The following is a 20,127-nucleotide window of genomic DNA, read 5'->3' as shown; positions in this document are numbered from 1 at the left end:
TGCCCCCTAAGAAGCAGACTTTGAGGAACAGCGTGGGACACGGCAAGCATGGAAATTAGGGACCTCCTACCGGTATGCATGAGTGAGAGTACCCTGCTGCCTCGCCCCTCACTCTCCTTCCTAGTAAGCAGCAGTGACTCAGCTGTTGGGTGGTGCTGCCATCTTCACTCTGCCATCTGCTGCAGCTTCTCAAAACGAATCAGTAAATTACCTATTCAGACAATGAGATTATATGTGTCTTTGCCTACCACCTCCTTTTGCAGCTTCTCTATCCCCTTCCCGCCTATTTTTCTCACCCTCTCCCCCAATAATCAGTTAGGATCCCATCCCCACTGAGTCCTCACTTGATTGTTTTGGGCTCTCCCCTTAGGAATTTCACCTTAAAAACAAAACAAAGCAATTATTTGTGAAAATCTCAGGCATTCCCCCCTCCCCTGAAGTCTGTCAATGCCTTTCTCTTGTGCAGAAGCAGACAAAAGCGTCCCTTGGCAAGGAGCTGTATTGGCACTCCCCTGCCAGAATATATATATATATATATATAAGAAGCAGGCGAGGGTGCCTGGACAGGAGAAATGTGTCTCCTTGGGGCTGGACAGGGTGCCCACACTGCTCTCTGCCTGGAATCCACTCAAGGACCCCTTTTCATCCCCTCCTGCAGCTGCTGCAACAGCAACTTTTCCTGCTGGAGATCCCAGCAGGTTACTTCTGCAGGCAAAGCAGGTGCTGGAGTTCTGAGCTGGGGTGTGTGTCACAAGAGGACTCCAATGTCTGGTAAGTGATTTTTCAACACACACCAGGGCCTGCACCCCCAGTGGGGGCTGGTTTCACCAATCCCTAGGTATGACTATGCTCTTGTATATGGGTGCAGTTCTTTTGGCTACAAAAAAAAAAAGATACTCAGCGACTTGGTCTGATATTAAAATAGAACAGGGGTAGCCAATGTGGTGCCTTCCAGACCCTCAACAATTTTGGTGGTTTCCTGGTTTTTACTTTTTGAAATACGGCAACCCTAAGTTATACTGTAATCCAAAACATATTGAGGGCACCATGTTGGCCTTCCCCGGAAATGTGTGTGTGTGTGTATATATATGTGAAACATTTGACAGTGCATGAAACTATTTTTCTGGCTGCAAGTGTGGATAATATATTTATTATTGGACAGGTACTGCCTGTACAGGGATTGCTGCTCATGCTGTTATTTCTGTCTCACTCACAATGCTGACTTGCTGGCACTAGATAATACATCCTGACACCCTTTGCTTCATTCTTCACAGTTTCATTTTCACCTCCACCTCCGGGGGGGGGGGGGGAAGAAGAATGTCACCAGCTAAATTCAGCACTCCGGGGACTCTTCAATTTGGTAACAAGATGCTCAACCAATTGCATCAGAGACTGCTCACAGCCCAATTAGACATGATATGGAGTTACACATTACTTTCCTCCATGATGTCTTCATCCAAAAGCAGCCATGGCACGCTGCCTGTGTGAACAGAGGATGGGCAGGTGTGGAATGGCTGCTTAAGATACAGGTATTGGAAGGGTTGTTTTCCTCCTGTGGGTGGGAAATCAGCAGGCGGCTTTTTTTAGTGGACAGTATAGAGCAGGGAGTTAGAACAGTCATTCATCCAGACATCTCCTGTGAAAGGGCTCAGGTAACATGTGGTGGAAAAGACCTTGGAGAGCAGATGCAAGTCAGATCAGATTAGACAATATTTGGGGAGAGCTATGGCTCCCTGGTAGAGCATCTGCTTTGCATGTAGAAGGTCCCAGATCCAATCTCTGGCAACTTCACATAGGACTGGGAGAAGACCCTGTAGACATTACTGAACATCCTGTGTTCCTATGAAATAGAACTCTTGTGTCGCATCTAGTTTGTCCCAAGTCATCCACCTAATCCAGAGGCAGCAGCAGCACTACTTAACAGGTTGAGTTACTATTTTTATCTCCATGTATTTGCTAGTTAGTGTCTCTTTTGAATTGTGCAGTCAGCTCAAATCTCAGCATCACCCTTGATCTTCCTTTACTTTCAGTTGCCCTGTTGAGTGACAGCTCTTGTACTGCTAGTGAATTAGGCAGCCTACAGGAACATTTAGAGAATGCCTAATATGAAATAATTTCATGCATCCGACCTGAGTGCTTTAATATAAACTGGAAAAATGATAACCCCTAAGTACTATTTCTTTTCAGAGGTCTCGCCGTTTCTGACATTTAAAGGCCCCAATCAGCAACCAGCTCTACCTTACATATTTTTGTGGCATTCATACCCACAAAATGAAACAATCCAGGTAGGTGATGAGGAGCAGGAAAGTAGGAGCATCACCTTCTTCCTCATCAAACACTTCAGGGAAAAGCAGTAACTGCAGCTAATTCCCCACCACTTTGCTTTATTTACCATCTAGCCTAGGGTTTCCCAAACTTGGGTCTCCAGCTGTTTTTGGATTACAACTCCCATCACCCCTAGCTAGCAGGACCAGTAGATGATGGGAAATGTAGTACAAAACCAGCTAGAGGCCCAAGTTTGGGAAACCCTGATTTAGCCTGATGATCAGCTGTGGAGAGTTCAAAAGCTTGCATACAATTTTCTAAAACTTCTTCAATTTTCTAAAAAAAATAAAGTTATTGCCCTGATACGGATTTTGGGTTCATTCTTCTTATGAGCAAACACTGCTGCTTTTACCTTTTGTGTAGCTTCAGGAACCATCTCTTGAAGAATCATATAACCTCCTCCCATTCCTTCCAGGCATCCCCAAACTGCGGCCCTCCAGATGTTTTGGCCTACAACTCCCATGATCCCTAGCTAACAGGACCAGTGGTCAGGGATGATGGGAATTGTAGTCCAAAACATCTGGAGGACCAAAGTTTGGGGATGCCTGCTTGAGACCAAGCCAAGGTACATAAGAAGAGACTGGCTGAACCAGACCAAAGGTCTATATCAAGTCCAGCAGCCTGTTTTCAGTGGCCAACCAGATGCTCATAGGAAAGCGACAATCAGAGCCTGAGAGCGATAGCACTCTCCCCACCTGTGATTCTTATAAACTAATATTCAGAGGCACACTGCTTATATCTGTGGTGGTAGAACATAGCAACCATGACTAATAGGCATCAACAGCAGCCTTGCCCTCCACAACTCTGTCTAATCCACTTTCAAATCCATCCAAGGCGGAGGCCATCTCTACATCCTGTAGAAGTTAATTCCATAGTTTAGCTATGTAGTATTTATGTGCTATGGTTATATTCATTATTGCTATTCAGAAGGCAGATTTTTCAAAATGTAGCTCACTTCGTTCATTTCTGGAAATTTTACAAAATAGTCAACATTTCATCCATATGATCCAATAAGCTATTGTTTAAACCTGCGGTGTATTGAAGGCATCAAATATTAAAAATGAATGTAATGAGTCAAGCTTACCAAAGCTGTTTTCAGTAGTCAAACTACGGTAGCTTGCCCTATTTATCCCTTTATAGAATGAGACCACTGTTGTTCTGGAATTGTTGTGGTCTAGGTTTCATCTCTGCATAAGCAGGGAGGAAAATCAGGAAAAATATAGGTGTCAAAGAGAGGTGTCAAAGGGAGGAAAATCAGGAAAAATATAGGTGTCAAAGAGAAACACAGGTTGACCCATTAAGTCCAAGCTGAAGGCCTTGTTAGCATCAGGTGGCCCCATGGTTGTCTAGGAGTAGGTAGCCAGATCCAATAATGTCTCTATACCCCTCCTAGCCAATTAAAAGGCTAAGCAAGGAGTTGGGACCTGAGAAATCACTAGAAAACCAGGAAGAGTATATTTTCTACAATTTCCTGCACCCTTTGCTCCTCCGGTTCTTAATGTTATGCACAATGTTTCTCATCCTGAGCTAAAGGGAGCAATTTAGCCTTGCGCTGTGTCAATTGTTTAATCACTGCAAGCATTTCAGCTTGCCAGATGGTGGGGCGGTCTGTTCCATTTAGCTGCCTGAAGAGAAGCAGGGAAGTGCTGCCCTCCATGCCCCCTCACTGCCTCCCCAAAGCCTCACTTACTGGGGTCACACTGCGGCAACTTCTGGGTTCCGGTGAGATCTTGCAAGAGTGCCACAAAATCTCCACAGGGCTCATGCAAGATCTCACCAGAAGCCGCAGTTGCATTCTGGAATGGCATTGGAGAAGTGAGAAGTGGCTGCAGCTTCTAGTGAGATCTTGTGAAATTTTGCAGGACTCTTACAAGATCTTGTTGGAACCTGGAAGCACCAGTGGGCAGAGTGCATGCAGTAGCGCTGCCCCTTGGATTCTGCTACCTGAGGCATCTGTCTCAGTCCACCTCATGGACAAGCCAGCCCTGTAGATGAAATGATCCCCCTTCTCCTCCCTTCCATGTACTGTTCTGGTGGTTCTCCTGACACAAACACTGACCCAATATGGAGAATGGTGCACATGAGTAGATGGGGGAAAGCTTCCTTATGCACAAAGAAGTCAATGCTTCCACTGACAGGACTCATTAGTTGGATCCTGCCCAAGATATCTCCCAGTATATTAAAAATCCCAATTAAGTTAACACGATTGCCTTAATGTTGGTGTCATTAAACACAGGAAAGTTTCACAAGGTAGTTAATACCAACAATATAGTATGGGAAGGGGGGAAGCATTCTAAAATTTGAAGTAATGTTATTTTAATCAATGCACCAGAGACTCTTAAATCCACCTGCTACTTGCTGTTCACAGTTCCAGCCTTAGCATTCACAATCTAAGGACACCCTCTACAGCACTTCCACATCTGAAGTCACAATTTCCAGGCACCAACCCATAACAAGCCAAACATCTTCTACAAATTCAGTCTTATTCTTTTAGAAGGCTGGAAAGCACATTTAGGATGCAATCCTGAGGCTAGGGAGAGTGGGAAATTAAGTCAGTTATTCCACCTCATCCAACAAGTTGCTGGGTTTTCACTGGCAGAGCAGAAGTGAGGACAAAGGAGCACTCAGATTTCTTTTAAATGATTTTCTTCTAGAACTGTTCCCTTCCCATTGGAAACAATGAGTGGAAAAACAAATCTCTGGTTTGGCGACAGGTTGATAAACTGGGAAGGCATGGAATCCTTCGGATCCAACCCTCCTTCTGGTCCTCTCCCCATTTTTTGCTCTACTGATGTTGTTATTGAGTTAGGGATTTGGACATTTCAAGGAAGGGGATGAGGAAAGGCAATGGCTCAGTGGTAGAGCATCTGCCTTGCAAGTTGAGGGTTGCAAATTCAATCCCCGGCATCTCCAGGTAGGTAGGAGAGACACCCCCCCTACCTGAAACCCTGGACAGCTGCTGCCATCAATGTAGACAAAAGTGAGCATAGGACCTTCCTATGTTCCTAGCATATCTTCCTCTCTGTGGTGAGAGCTCTCTGTCCCTCACCTTTGAAGGAGGTCCAATGCCTCCTGTTTTCCCTTGTCTGCCCTCCTAAGGAAGAATAAGAGTACTTGATCCAAATAACTTTACAATTACTTTTCTTGCTTCTAAAATTAAGCTCTGGTACAAGTTCAGTTCTCTCCCTACCCCCCACTTCCAGTTTCCAGCTGGCAGTGAAACACAAAGTGCCAGAAGAAGTGTTAAAAGAGTCTGTTTTAATGGTGTTTCTGACCAGAGACATTTCCCTTCCTCTCGTCTCCGGTGTTGTTTACCAATGACAAAATCCAGGCTGAGCTGGTAACCAAGAAAAGAACCTTTCTCTGTTACCTATACCAGAGCCAAACTTCACTATCTTCATACTATAACAATGCATGGTGGTAGCATAGGCAGCAAAAGATAGAATTCAGACCTCTGCACTCCTCATACATCAGCAATACATTCTTGATTCAGTGACACACTTCCACTTTCATCCACAGACACGCAAAGACTGCAGCAATTGTCATGCACAATGTAAACTGCAATCTGCATTCCTCAATAACATGCTGGCTATGGCATGTCTGCATAAGGCAGGTAGTGCTTATTTATGTCTGTCAAACAGTGCAGCTCTTTTGTGCCATACAGCATGCTGTCTGCAGTTGTGTTGTCTTTGACTGGCCTATGATCTGCAAGCAATGCATTTTGTACCTCAATGAATTTTTTATTCCATCTGATCTTTTCATCTATGAGATGGTTAGTTTCTTTGAATGGTTGGTGCTGCCAGTACATAGTTGGTTGGATGTTTGATGGGAAACGGGTAATTGTTTACGATGTCAGAATGAAGCACTTGAGCTGAATCCTTCATGTGGGAACTACCCACTGCTGGACTTAGTGAGTGCCGGGCCAGGCACTGTGCCAATCAGTATAAATGTGTAGATGGGCCTTGCTATATCTTTTGTGTGGTCTGTAAGCCATGCAACACTGTGTTTGTTTTGTGTAGGATCAGTACAGTTCTCAAGGGGGTGGAGTGCTGCAGTATTTGGTGTGTGGATTGTCATGCTATGTGTTTGTATATAGTAAGTAGTATCTGTATCATGTGTCTGCAAAGAAATCTGAGAAATGCAGTGTCTGGCTAATGGTCTGCATTGCACATCAGCCTGTAGTATTATGCAGCTGTAGCACCATGGTAGGTGCTTGCATGCACATAAGGTCTGTAGACTCTTGTCAGTCTGGGAAAACTACTATGCTAGCATCTGTCTGAGACAAAGGAGCCTAGCAAAGTGCCTTATACAAAGTCAGACTGTTGGTCCATATAGCTCGGGGTTGTCAACATTGACTGACAGTCGCCTTCCAGGGTTTCCGATGGGGAGCATACCCAGCCCTACCTGGAAATGTCAAGGACTTGTTCTTCCACTAAGCTTGTTCTTCCACTAAGACATGGCCCTTCCAAACAACAGTGTGTATGGTGACCATGTGCCATTACTTAAGTCAAGATACTTGTCTGACATGCCTAAACAGCGTTGTCAGTTTTTCATAGGCTAGATGTCCATATCAAGGTGTGCTTTGGGTGTGGAGGATTCCTAGGGCAGGGGCCTGATGGCTTATGGTGTAGTCACCCTGCTGAAGCTAAGGAGCCATTAGATCAGGGTGGGCACCCACTTCCTGGGTAGGCACCCACTTGAAAAGCCCCTGTAAGACCATGTTAAGTTCAGTGAAGGAAGAAAGGTGGGGTGCAAATATATTAAATAAGTAGCGTCTGTCCTGATGACCAGAGAAACACCAACGTATTAAAAAGAGCATCGCCGTTTTGAGTGGCTTTGCTAGACAGTGTGGCAAGGGCGTACCCACCATTCGGCAAGTTAGGGCAGCTGCCCTACTCTAGAAGCAGGGCTGGTGGGCAGAGGCGGAGCACAGCCCGGCGGAGCGCGAGTTCGCCATTCCTGCCGCACCGCGCCGCACCCTCCCTCCAGCTCCCCGGCGCGCCCTCAGGCAAGGCCAAGCGCGGCGGGGAACCAGGGAGCGCGGCGCGGCGGGCGGGAACGCAGAACTCGCGCTCCGCTGGGCTGGGCTCCGCCTCCGCCCACCAGCCCTGCTTCTAGGGAGGGGCACAGCCCGGCGGAGCGCGAGTTCGCTGTTCCCGCCTACTTTGTGGCCCCTCCCCTTCTGTGCTTTGGCCCCTCCCCTTGCCCCCCCCCTAGTTTTGATCCTGGGTACGCCCATGCAGTGTGGCAACACGAAGAGACAGCGGACAGGTGGAGCGGTGTGATAGATGGAACCTGGAGCCCGGCGTGTGACTCACAGCGTCCGTCCGTCCCCGCCACCCCGTTGCACATTCCAGCCTAAGTTTGTTATCCCAAACCCCTTGACTTCCAAGCAGACCCCACCCCATCCCACCCATTCGCAATATGGTTCCTTCAAACAGGTGCAAGTTAAGCTCGTAGCCGCAGGGCGGGTGAGTGAACGACTGCGCGCGTCCGCGGAGAGGCCGTTCGCGCCTCCGGCTGCTGCAGCCTGAGATAAAAGCGCCCCTCCGAGGGCGTTTCCCGCCCTTCCTCCCCAGGGCCGTGTGAGCGCACCCACCTGCCGAAGGCGTGGCTGGCTGGCTTGGGGCGACGTCCCGCCTCCAGGGACCCCCGGGGAGGTGGGGGAAGCCATCTTCCCGCTCGGGGGCTTCTCCTTCCTCTCCTCCTCGCTGTCCCCGTGCGGCTCTCCTTCCAGTCCCGCCGTGCTGGGTCTGGTAGCAGCCTCCTCCTCCTCCTCCTCCTCCTCCTCCTGCTACTCCTCCAGCTGCCGGCCTCAAGCGGACCGGCGCCAACGGAAGGCAGGCGCTGGGCTGCTCATGCCCCGAGGTCCCTCTCGCCTCTTCCTTTCACCTTCCTCCGTCCCGCCTGCAGCAGCCGCCCTTCTCGCAGCAGCCTCGGCCAGAGGGGAGAAGAGAGGAGAGCTGGTCTCGTCGCCGGCCAAAACAGCACGCCCGGATTCCCTCAGCAGCCCGCCTCCGAACCTGCAATAGGCTGGACGCTGCAATGGTGGGGCGCGGGAGGGGGGGCGTAGAAAGAGAGACAGAGAGGAGGGGAAGGGCGGGAAGAAGGGCACGCGACTGGTCAATGAATGACCTTCCCCGAGAAAGTCGGAGGCGGCTGCGGCCGCCGCTGCTTCGGCTCCCTCGCTGCGCCCTGGCGGTTGGAGAGCTGAGGCGCTTCTTCAGGAGCGCCGCAGCCGCCCGGCTTAGTGCAACGCCAGCCTCCAGGCTGAGTCTCTTCTCTGTGTGTGTGTGTGTGTGTGTGTGTGTGTGTGTGTGTGTGTGTGTGTGTGTGTGTATGCGCGCGCCCGCGTCTCCGTCTCTGTCGGGGGTGGGAAGAGAGCGAAGCGCACCAGCGCTGGGATTATTATAGGAGCGCTCTCTCCCTCACACACACACGCACACAGAGAGGTGAGAGGAAAGGAAGGCTCGGCTCTGCATGAGGTCATGGACAGCTCCTTGAAAGAAGGCTTGCTTCGCTGCTGCTGCTGCTGCCGCTGCTGGCGTACAGTGGTGGCACAAGGGGCAAACGGGTGGGGAGGCGCAGAAGGGGCGAGGCACGTTTCTAGGTGGGCGAGCGGTGCCCCACATGTTTAAGATCTCCGAATGGAAGACAGCCGGGTGTGTGAATGGCAGGAGTCCAGCAGTCGGGGTGGGTGTGTGGCTGGGGACTGGAGGGGGCGGGTGGGAATGCCGGGCTGTCCAGTCAATGAAGAAAGGCTCAGGACCCCACCCCGGCACCTCGCAGGATTTCTGCTCTGCACAGTGACTTCATTTTTTCCTGTCACGGCTTTGTAGGCGTCGTGAGGCGGTGGCCTTAGCGTGCAGCGGAGGTGTGGTCGCCAGGGGAAGGGCTTTCGCCATCATGCTGCTGCTGGGCAGCTTCATCCCTCTTAGGCAGGCGCACCAGTGGGATGAACAGAAGCAAACGCTCTCTGCCTGTGCTAGGTAAAAGTAAAAGGTAAAGGATCCCTGGACTGGTAAGTCCAGTCAAAGGCGACTATTTGGTGCATTGATCATCTCATCTTGCTTCAGGCTGAGGGAGCCAGCATTAGTCCACAGACAGCTTTCCTGGCCATGTAGCCAGCATGAACAGAGCACACAGAAACTACCTTTACCTTCCCGCCGCAGCGGTACCTATTTATCTACTTGCACTGGCCTGCTTTCAACCTGCTAGGCTGGGACATAACAATGGGAGCTCACCCCATCGCGGGGATTCAAACCGCCAACCTTCTGACATGGAAGCCCAAGAGGCTCAGTGGTTTAGACCACAGCGCTACCAGTGTCCCATATGCTACTCCCATGGTGTTCTGAGTAGGGGCTTACTCCCAGATAACTTGGTACAGGATTGCTGCCTAAAGGCTCCATTTAGTGGACGACATTATGGCTGCATTCCTATAGCCCAGGGGTGGCCAACTCCCAAGAGACTGCTATATACTCATAGAGTTAAAAACAGGCAGTGATCTACCCCATTTTTGGGGATTCAGGTTGTTGAGCTTTTTTAAGGGAAGAAAGCCTGTTTTTTAGGGGTTCAGGTCAAAGTTGTTGAGCTTTTTTTGGGGGGAGTCAAAGTTGTTGAGCTTCTTTGAGGGGAGCCAGTGATCTACCACAGACGTCCAGTGATCTACCGGTAGATCATGATCTACCTGTTGGACATGCCTGCTATAGCCTAACGTACCTGGGAGTAGGTCGGTAGTGCTATATCTGCTATATGAGCAGGGAGAGCAGTGGGGTTCCTTGGCCTCCCCATCCCCAGCAGAGCCATCCCCGGTGCTCCTCCAGCTTGTGTGGCAGCCAGCGCCGGGCTGGGGGATCCTTTACCTGCTCGGCTGAGGGGAGCAGCAACCGCAAGTCCTCAGCCGAGCGGTTAAAAGATGTAGAGCAGGGGTAGGCAACCTAAGGCCCATGGGCTGGATGCGGCCCAATCACCTTCTCAATCCGGCCCGCAGACAGTCCAGGAATCAGCGTGTTTTTACATGAGTAGAATGTGTCCTTTTATTTTAAATGCATCTCTGGGTTATTTGTAGGGCATAGGAATTCGTTCATTATTTTTTTCAAAATATAGTACAGCCCACCACATGGTCTAAGGGACGGTGGACCGGCCCACAGCTGAAAAAGGTTGCTGACCCCTGATGTAGAGGGAGGAACAAGCTGTATTGGTGCCACTCCATTGCAGCTGTTTTCTCACTCACCAATATATCACTGGTGAAACCGCCACTGCAGTACCTCAGCTACCAAAGCTCACTGGAGGAAGTCGCTAGCAGAGGGACTCGGGAGCAGCAGGAGTTTCAACAGCGATATACTGCTGAGTGAAGCCGACATCGGTCTGCTCTTCATACCAGTGCTGGGCGATATATTGAGATATCGCCCAAACCTAGAGTCCACAGTATTTAGCTAACTGGGAACCACTGACATAGAGGGTTAGTCTGCATGCACTGCATTTATATCAAATATGTCATGTCTTGGAAGGCACATTCTGTAAAAGTCGTATCTCAATGCATTTTTTACTGATGGAAAATATGAGTCAATTCCCTGACATGTTTAAAGACGACGTGAAATACAACAGAGTCATTTAGAATGTCAAATATACTCCTCTGTCCTCAGAGTATCCCTATGTTTACCGTATATTTTGAAACTGAACACAAGTTGGATTTTTTTTGCATCCACAGAAGATGCCACATCTGAATTCTAAATGTACAAACAGCTAATATATGCTACTGTATGTCTCCCCAGGTCATTTAAGCCCTTAATGTATGACACTTCAACAGCAAGGCTGTTATATAGAGCAGGAGCAGATGAACACTTCAGTGTATAAAAGACCAGTTCTGTGGAAGAATACAGATTTGAAAATTTATGGTGGAGAGTAGATTGGAATAGGAGCAGAGAAGGAAAAATGTATTGACAAGAGGATTCAAAGCAGACAGCCACCTCCATCATGAATCTATTTATTATGAATGATGTCCCATTGATTTCAACAAAGATCAGCTCAGAGGTAGCGCCTGATGCTTTAAGAAAGTGTAAAAAGAGCAGCTGGCAGCAGAGATGTGTTGGCATTGGCAGACTCTGCTTGGCTCAGCAGAGAGGGTTCCCAGAACTACTTGGATCAAGATATTTTTAAAGATCACATTATCTTGTTCCTAAAAATCAATAGTCATTACAGGAATGTTGAGTATGTTGGGATATAAATGTCTTCCATTCCACAGACCACTCACTTGATGCTTGTGTGGATGAGTGTCAAACCTGTTTTTCTGCCTTTCCCCCCTGCTTATTTTGTTTATGCATCTGTGTATGTGTGTTGATATCAGTGTTAACACATACACATCCAGTTCAGGTCTTTGCACAGATTCACATATCTGCCTATATTCTTCATTCTGCAGCAAACATCTTCAACATCCTTCTATTTCTCTTGGCATAGTGTAAATTTGAGCTTGGTAAGGACAACACATTCCCTAATTCTGAACTGATTATTTGAAGCAAATGTCAGCAAAACCTCAATATCAAGTGTTTCCCAGTGGCACACCTGGTAATCAATATTCACATAGAAAGTAAGTTATAGTTGTAAAATTTCCTTTTCCGTTTTGCTATTTAAAGGAATCTAAACTGATGTTTTCGTCCTCCATGTAGCAAAGGAGCACCATTATCTCCCCATAGCAATCGCCATCCTTTCACATTATGTAAAACATAAACTGCTGAAAGAAGTCTCCATAGAATTGAGAATGCTCTATCAAGTGATGGCACTTCCATTATAAATATTGTTTTTCCTATGCTTAAAACACAGCGGCCACACTCAGTTTGTTAGTAATAAAACTTTATAAATGTTAAACACACACACACACACACACACACACACACACACACACACACAACTGCTGTAGGCTTCTCCCAGATTTGTAAATATAATGCCATCTGTAGGATCATTTAAACCCACTTTGGATTAATCTAGTCTCATGAAACCTTTTATTTATACCATCATCATTTATTTGTAAGCCACCTTTCCATGCTCAAGGCAGCTTGCAACATCAAAAGAAATTACATAATTCACTCTAATAGTCACAAAAATATAGCAACATCTAAAATAGCCATAAACAATAAATTTGTGAAAACATCTAATTAAATATACAGTAAAATTAAACATTCCGTGCATAATTCAAAACAAATGCAAAAATAGTATTCCAAAACCAGCAAAAATAATGCATATCCAAAATTAAATATTGACCCCAACAAGAACTTATAAATAACACCCCACCCCCAATAGTCTCTAGACATCCTGAGAAGCTGGCTGTATTCCTCCCATCTTCCCTAATGCATTATCCGCTGTTTGTGCCTGGGAGTTAAAATGCCCTTTCAAAACAAAAATGCTTGTTGAGTTGTCATCGTCCTCCCCATTAGAACAGAGATTTCACAGTCCAGTTGCTCTTTTTGGATAAGTGGCCTGCAACATTCGTATAATCCACTTATTCTGAAACATTTCAATTATCAGCCCACAGAAGGTCTTGCACCATTACCAGCTACTTCCAGATCACTTCTTGCATAATATGGTTACATAATTGCAACTAACATTCTCTTAAACTGCTTTTCTTTCCTGCCTTTTGTCTGTGCATCCCATTATAGAAGCATGCACTACATGCAGTGCCAAGGGGTTTTGTCCTACTATAGCATGGTTATATATAGACATGCCCTGTACAAATGCATTTACCGGTAATACCGGTAGTTCTTCCCAGGAACACATATCTGCAGCAAACCTCTCCCCAATCCTCCCTGTTACATCTAACTGCTTAACCTACCAGGAGGAAAGGGCTATGGCGGTTGTGGTACCGTAGTCTATCCAACTGATGCTTATTCAGCAGTCAGTCCAGCTGAGTTACCTCTAAAACAGGGACAGTGGACCTGTGAAACTTCAGATGCCGTTGGACTCCTATCAGCTCCAGTCAGCCTGGCCATAAGTTAGGAATGATGGGAGCTGGAATTCAATAAATTCTGGACCACAGGTTCCCCATCCCTTCTGCAGAATAAGAACTATGGATTGCAGATCCATAGTTTGCACATCTACTCAGAAGTAGTCTCTATAGAGTCCAGTGGGACTCTATAGAGCTAAATGTGAATAGAATTTCAGTCATACACATGGATATTTACTGAACAGCCATGCTTTTAAGCATCTTAACCTGACACTGGTGAATATTGGAATTGTTTCAAAGATTGTATACATTCAAAACCTTTGCTAGGAATAAAGGTACCTCAAAGTAAACTTGAAATAAAAAGAACATTTAGTGCAAGATAGATCACTGAGGGAACCACGTTATACGTTTATTGTAGGCAGAGGGTATCCGCTTTGATTTAAAAGTCCCCTCTAGTGCTTTATTTTTTTGCAATTGATTTTCCGTCCTTCACATAAGGAAGCCTAAGAACTGCTTTCAGTATAACTTTGGATGATGGGCATCTTAAAGCCAGAGCTTCAGGTTCTGTGTTGTGTTTTAGAAATCCACATATTTTTCACTCTCAAGCAAGCCTTTGGAAAAACTTGAAAGCTGGTTGGCTTGTTTTGAGGGTATACATGGGCATAGCCAGGATTTTTGTTGGGAGGGAGGCCTTTTGTTGGGGGGGGGGCAGAACCCCCGTTTGCTATGTATTTTTATTGAGGGGGACATCTGCCCCTCCCTGCCCCCCTTGGCTATGCCCATGAGGGTATAACTGATATTAATGTGATGTCTCTGCTGCAACCATTCTAAAGTGATGCCAATCTGTATTTTCCCGTTTTTAAATATGATTGGTAATCTGGCAGTGGGAATCCCAGACAAACATCCAGTAAGATGGCTGGGTAGTTGACTTCTTTATTAACTGGTTTATCGATCAGTCTGTATCTCACTGATTTCAACAAACCTTGGCAATTTTAAACTAGGCACATTCTGATTTTATTGCTATGCTTTATTGTTAGTTTTTATAATATGTTATTTGTGGTCAGGCTAATTACTTGTAATGTTATTGCTGAACTTCTGATTTTAACCTCTATAAATTCCAGAAAGGAGTAGGTGCATCAACATGTTGTAATAAAGGAAGAACGAGTGCCCTGTAGAGTTTTAAAGAATAACAAATTTGTTGTGGAATGAACTTGCATAGGCAAGTGATAAAGGCAAACATACAGGTTGAAATCATTCCCACTGAAATTGAAGGGAATTTTTGAAATGTTTAATTGTTGACAAGTATCAACACCACCACAGTGATAAAATAAATGAATAAAGGAACCGTTTAATTGTGGACAAATCACACCCTTACAATGAAGGTTATGCCCTTAAAGTGCCATTTTCCTGCTCAAACGCAAGTCCCACTCAAGTCCCTTGCTCCAAGGCAAGGGTGCATAAAATTGAGCCTGGGAAAAAAACACATTAATTAAGAAACCCAAGCATAAGGAAAAAGCATTTTCACATATTACCTGTGATTTATATATACCCTTCATCACCCAAACATGCTAATTTCATCTTGAATATAGAAGGGAGTATCCTTGCAAGAAGTCTGTTCCTGTTGTTTTCACTATTGGCTGCCTCCCTTAATAAGTAGTTATTCTTTATTGAAGTAAACTAATTGATTTTGTTTTGAATTGTTTTATTGATCTTGTAATGCACCTCATCAACTGAGTCATATTCTGGTGGAATGGTAGGATAAAAATATTTTTCAATTAATATTGATAGTCAAATCTCATTCCTTTGACATTTTTCCAGAAGGGTCTTCCATCTGTTTGGGGAACAGAATGTCCAGTTTTGGAACAGGTGTTTGAACCCCTTGGTGTTCTTCACTAGAATAATATTTTCCAGCTGATTTGAATATTAATTATTCTTCAACAACATTGCAAGGAGACTCTGAATATTGAATTTGTATTGGAGCTTATGAACCTGAACTATGGATGGTGAACTGCTTCCTTGCTGAGACGATTATATGATAAAGACTTCTGTGATAAAACAGCTGTCAACATGAAGCATATCCGTGATTGATCATAATTGTGGGCCTCGGCTGACCAAAAGCATTTTGTATTACTCATCCATCAGTTGCCTCCAAAGCAAGCTTTTATATATCTAATCATATCCAGCCTTATGCTAGATCACTATGTACTTCTTGTTGTTGTCTTTTTCAGAGGAATGCTGGACTAGTCATTCCCTTCCTTCCTAGAAGAAAATCAGTTCTGTATTACTGGCATTATTTAAATGAGTCATCCTTCAGTGTCCAAGAATCAGCTCTTTTACACTAAGTTGCTGCATCACACACAGTCATTCATTACTGTATAGGTTTATTCCTACAATTGATGCACCAATACAATGGTGTTGTATTAGAGCATCAATAGCAGGTCTTATCTTCTCTATAAATGTATACCAGGAATAGATCTGATTCACATGCCTACTGCCTGGGCTCAGGACTGTTTCTAATGATTTGCTCATATATGATGGAAATAGCCAAGTAGGAAATAGCCAAAAGAATAATTAAATTGTGTCCTGAATATCAGCAATCGAATGTCTTCATATCCCCCTTTTCTTTTTTCCCCCAAAGGACTCTCCACCAGCTTTTTGCCTTTCTCCTCAGCCAATAATTGTTTAAAAAAGTAGGGGAAAGATAGGGATCAGTATGATGTCGGAGAACAGAATAAAAACTGATTAATATGCTACTGAGTTTTGGATAAAACAGAATCGGGACTAAAGGCCAGGAGTACCAAACTAGGAGGAAGCACTTGGGGTTGTGTCCAACTGACAGTAGAACCACTGAAATTAATGGAGCTAAGTTAGTCATTAATTTCATTTAACCCACTCTTGAGTAAAACTTTACTTTTTGTACCCCATCTGGCAATAATATCTTTCATGACAGAAGTAGTATAGTGGGACTGGATTAATCACAAGAACTTCAGTAAACTAACTAAGACAATGCAGAACTGGAATGAAAAGTTGGTGACTCAAAGATTCCGGTTAGGCCTTCCAGGGCCAAGAAAATGCAGGGTCTAAGTTATGGGATAGAAAGTAGACCATGAAAACTTGCCAGAGAGTGCTTTGTTGTGCTATTTCATCACTATTGAATATGTACAAATACTTGCCAGATGCTAAAGAGTGGGCAGTTCCTGGCATGAAAAATACTGAAGGAAAAAGGCCGAACAGAGAGGAAGCAGCTAACCTCATGCGTCTTCCACAGCTAATGGGAGGAAAACATGTACATACAATAAGAGAAATAATGAAAATCTGAAGGAACTGATGCATAAAAAAGTAAAAATGAAGACAAATGCCTGGTTTCATTGCCTGCTCCTTGGGCTTCTTTATGCATAGAAAATATTGTAGACCAAATACAGAGCATATGCACCTTAAAGGGTGTGTAATGAGATCAACCTGATATATCCAGGTTTGCCAATTGTCCCACCCTCAGCAGAAAACACTTGCTGCAACATACTGGTCTGAGAACTTAGCAACTCAGGTTTATCAATCTTGGGCTGGCTCCTAAATTGCAATGGTTTTTTGTGTGGCTCATGCCATGTTTACAAGCAGACACTGTCTTCTAAGCTCTCTCTCCTTTCAACCTACTTCAGTCTCAGTGAGGCTTTCAGACTCTTGGTCTCTGAAGATGGTTTTGGACCAAAGAGAGCGAACAAGTAGAGGCTTAATTCAGACATGGAGATGCTGTGGATGGAGAAACCAACCTGGCTGCAACCAGCCTTAGATAGGGTTGAACTCTCCATGAAGGACCACATACAGAGTTTAGATCTCTTGAACTTTGCTATAACTGTGGAAGCTTGAGAGGCAGTGGTGGCCAGCGGCTTAGGCTAGTACACAAACTGCAGCTAGATTTAATCTGCTTGGTTGAGGCGCTTGCGCTTAATCTCGAGTTTCTGAAATATAGGTCTAAACACCTGCTAAGTCACCTGTAGTGATACTGTAATGAACCACTAGAGGGAGGGTGATGCAGGAACCTTTAAACTTCTTTCCCCTGTGTTGCAAAGATACAATAAACTGATTGTAAAATTGTCTTGCCACCAGCACCACCAAAAGAACCCAAGAGTGGGAGTAGAGGGAGACTGAGGTATTTGGCTGTGCCACTGAAACAGTAAAGAACCCAGTAAAATAAAAAAATTCCTTCAGTAGCACCTTAAAGACCAACTAAGTTTTTATTTTGGTATGAGCTTTCGTGTGCATGCACACTTCTTCAGATACGAGTAAAGAACCCAGATGAACACTTGTGGATATATAGACCTCAGCAGTAAACTTTGCATAACCACAATTTAGGGACATGTAAACTGCCTTTCTGCTAGTACAATATCCAAAGCAGTACATAATTCAAATGAAGAAGAGCTTCTAGTTTGTTATTCAAAGCTGTATCTTTGCTGGGGCTTCAAAAAGTAGCTTCCATTTAGGGGGAAACTCTACTCTCCTGATGCATTGGAGTCAATGGAATGATTCTGCACAAAGTCACAAATGGATTTAGCTCTTAATTCCTAAAGTAATGAAAGTAGTTTAATTCACTAAATGGTTTTTTTTTCAGTTGCAAAGTCACTTTTTTTTGCTAAATTTCGGGGAAGTAACAGGCATGAAGGATGTGGTCACACATTAATAGGATAGAATGTATCACACTGGGTGTCTGAATTATTTCTTTACCATGAATTGCTATGTACCGGTAGCTTTGTGCAAATGTACCGGTATTGATAATTTTTGACATATCTTGCTCTGCAATACCTGAGCAACATTACAGAAAAGCTGGGGAACTGCATATTTCAGTGCATTATGTAGATCTGTTGTCGTATATCCTGAGCTTCTGTGCGCTTCTGTGCAGGAGGGAGGCAAACAAGCCTTCATGATTTATGTTGTATCAAAAGCAGCAAAGGTAAGACTACTTTTTAACCCAGGGAAATCTTCTCAAAAGTCGGGGGTCGTCTTATACGCTGGGTCGTATTTCTTATACAGCGAGTATACCCCAAACACTATATTTTAACTGGAAAAGTTGGGGGTCATCTTATACGCTGGAATATACGGTATATTAAATTTGGCACAAAGCCCACCCTTTTTGCCACGAAGTCGAGTCAAAGCCCTAAATGTCTATGCTACAAGGAAATTCAGCTCAAAAATTAAATACTGTATTAGCTAAACCACAGAGCCTAGGGCTTGCCAATCAGGTCAGCAGTTCGAATCCCCACGATGGGGTGAGCTCCCGTTGCTCGGTCCCAGCTCCTGCCAACCTAGCAGTTCGAAAGCATGTCAAAGTGCAAGTAGATAAATAGGTATCTACAGCGGGAAGGTAAACGGCGTTTCCATGTACTGCTCTGGTTCGCCAGAAGCGGCTTTGTCATGCTGGCCATATGACCTGGAAGCTGTACGCCGGCTCCCTCAGCCAATAACGCAAGATGAGCGCCGCAACCCCAGAGTCGGTCACAACTGGACTTAATGGTCAGGGGTTCCTTTACCTTTAAGGAACTATTTTTCTCCTCTGTACAAGACCTGACACCTCACTGCTGCAACCATTGGAAAAAGTGGCCCAACAATGTATCATTCTGGCATATCCTAGACAAGAGTCAGCAGCACTCTTGGTTGTTCCAAAATCTGTCAATGCTGCACAGAGAATGTGTCTTGGTTTCTCTTAAGTTTTAAGTGTAGCTCAGCTGACAGGGACTCTTTCTAGCAAGTCAGATGCCTGTTTGGCCAGGAAATAAAAAACACCATTACCCACCACTGCCACGGCCAAATGGAATCTTAAATTTTGTTTGTGTGCGTGTTTTGTAGAGAGATACAAAATAGTAAAAACAGTAACTTACTGTGTCCGCATAAGTATTGATGCATTCCAACCCCCTTATTTTGAAGTCAAGAATTAAAAATATCTAGTTACATATAATACAAACAAGAGCCTGAGACCTTCCCAAATCCCAGCAACAGCAAAATCACCAATTAAAACTTGCCCCATGGAGATCAACACAGAAACCTTACCAGGAACATTTTACAGCACTTCTGCAATATGCTCCAGTTGGCTTTCTCTAGTACACCCTCAATAAGTTAACAGCTTCAAAGGAAGAACAGCCAGCAAGGCCTCTCTCCACCTCGTACAGATCTAGTGCAGTAAGATCTCATTTCTAATTAACCTATCTGTATACTAAACCATTTGTTTTCTTAAATGGTAGCATTGTAATTATTACTATTTTTTCTAAATTGCATTTATATACCGCCTTTTCTTCCAAGGAGCTCAAGCATACAGCATTCTTCTACCCCTTCTCATTGAATCCCACACAAGCCTGTGAGGTAGGTTAGGCTGAGAGGCAGTGACTGGCCTAAGGTCACCTAGTGGTTTCAATTGGAATAAGACCTGGCCTTCCATGTCCTAATCCAACGCACTAAGCACTATGCTACACTGGCTCGCTTACCATTCATTTCTGTTTTCCAGGACAGTCAGCTATGGTGGGGATATTACGAGAGCACGCTTCCTAAGAGTTTATGCTGAACCCCTCCCCTGCATTTGCAGCTATCCACATCAAACCTAAGTTAAAGAAAAATTAAAACAGTACTGAAGTATTTTAGCAGTGGCTTGGAAAAGGAAACTGCACTGGCATTGTGCACTGCCTAAAAAAGAATGTTTTCTACAAGCCTATAAATCGCAGGGCACCTTGGCAAAGCAACTCCTACATGTCTGTGCTCAATTCTGTTCCTCCTACAGTACATCAGCAACTCTTGACTAACAAAGGAAAAAGTGAGAGAGCCAAGGTAGTTTAAAATAAAATAATTGCAACAGTGCCAGCTGTGCAGAGGAAGTTTTTTTAAAA

At 45.0% G+C, this 20,127-nt stretch overlaps 1 protein-coding gene across 2 annotated transcripts in view; it reads right to left on the bottom strand.

Annotated features, from left to right (window-relative positions):
* The window catches only part of ANK2 (ankyrin 2), a 310,153-nt gene extending 301,617 nt beyond the window's left edge, over positions 1–8,536 (bottom strand). Inside the window, exon 1 of one of the 2 annotated variants that reach the window (XM_060278521.1) lies at positions 7,925–8,536. In XM_060278521.1, coding sequence (XP_060134504.1) covers positions 7,925–7,999 — 75 coding nt within the window. In that variant the 5' untranslated portion in view covers positions 8,000–8,536. The remainder of the gene's footprint in view (positions 1–7,924) is intronic. The other variant, XM_060278531.1, reaches the window with a different exon arrangement.
* Positions 8,537–20,127: the final 11,591 nt, after the last annotated feature.

Source organism: Zootoca vivipara, chromosome 9 (assembly GCF_963506605.1).
Source record: "Zootoca vivipara chromosome 9, rZooViv1.1, whole genome shotgun sequence".
NCBI lineage: Eukaryota > Metazoa > Chordata > Lepidosauria > Squamata > Lacertidae > Zootoca > Zootoca vivipara.
This window is presented reverse-complemented; position numbering and strand designations above follow the sequence as displayed.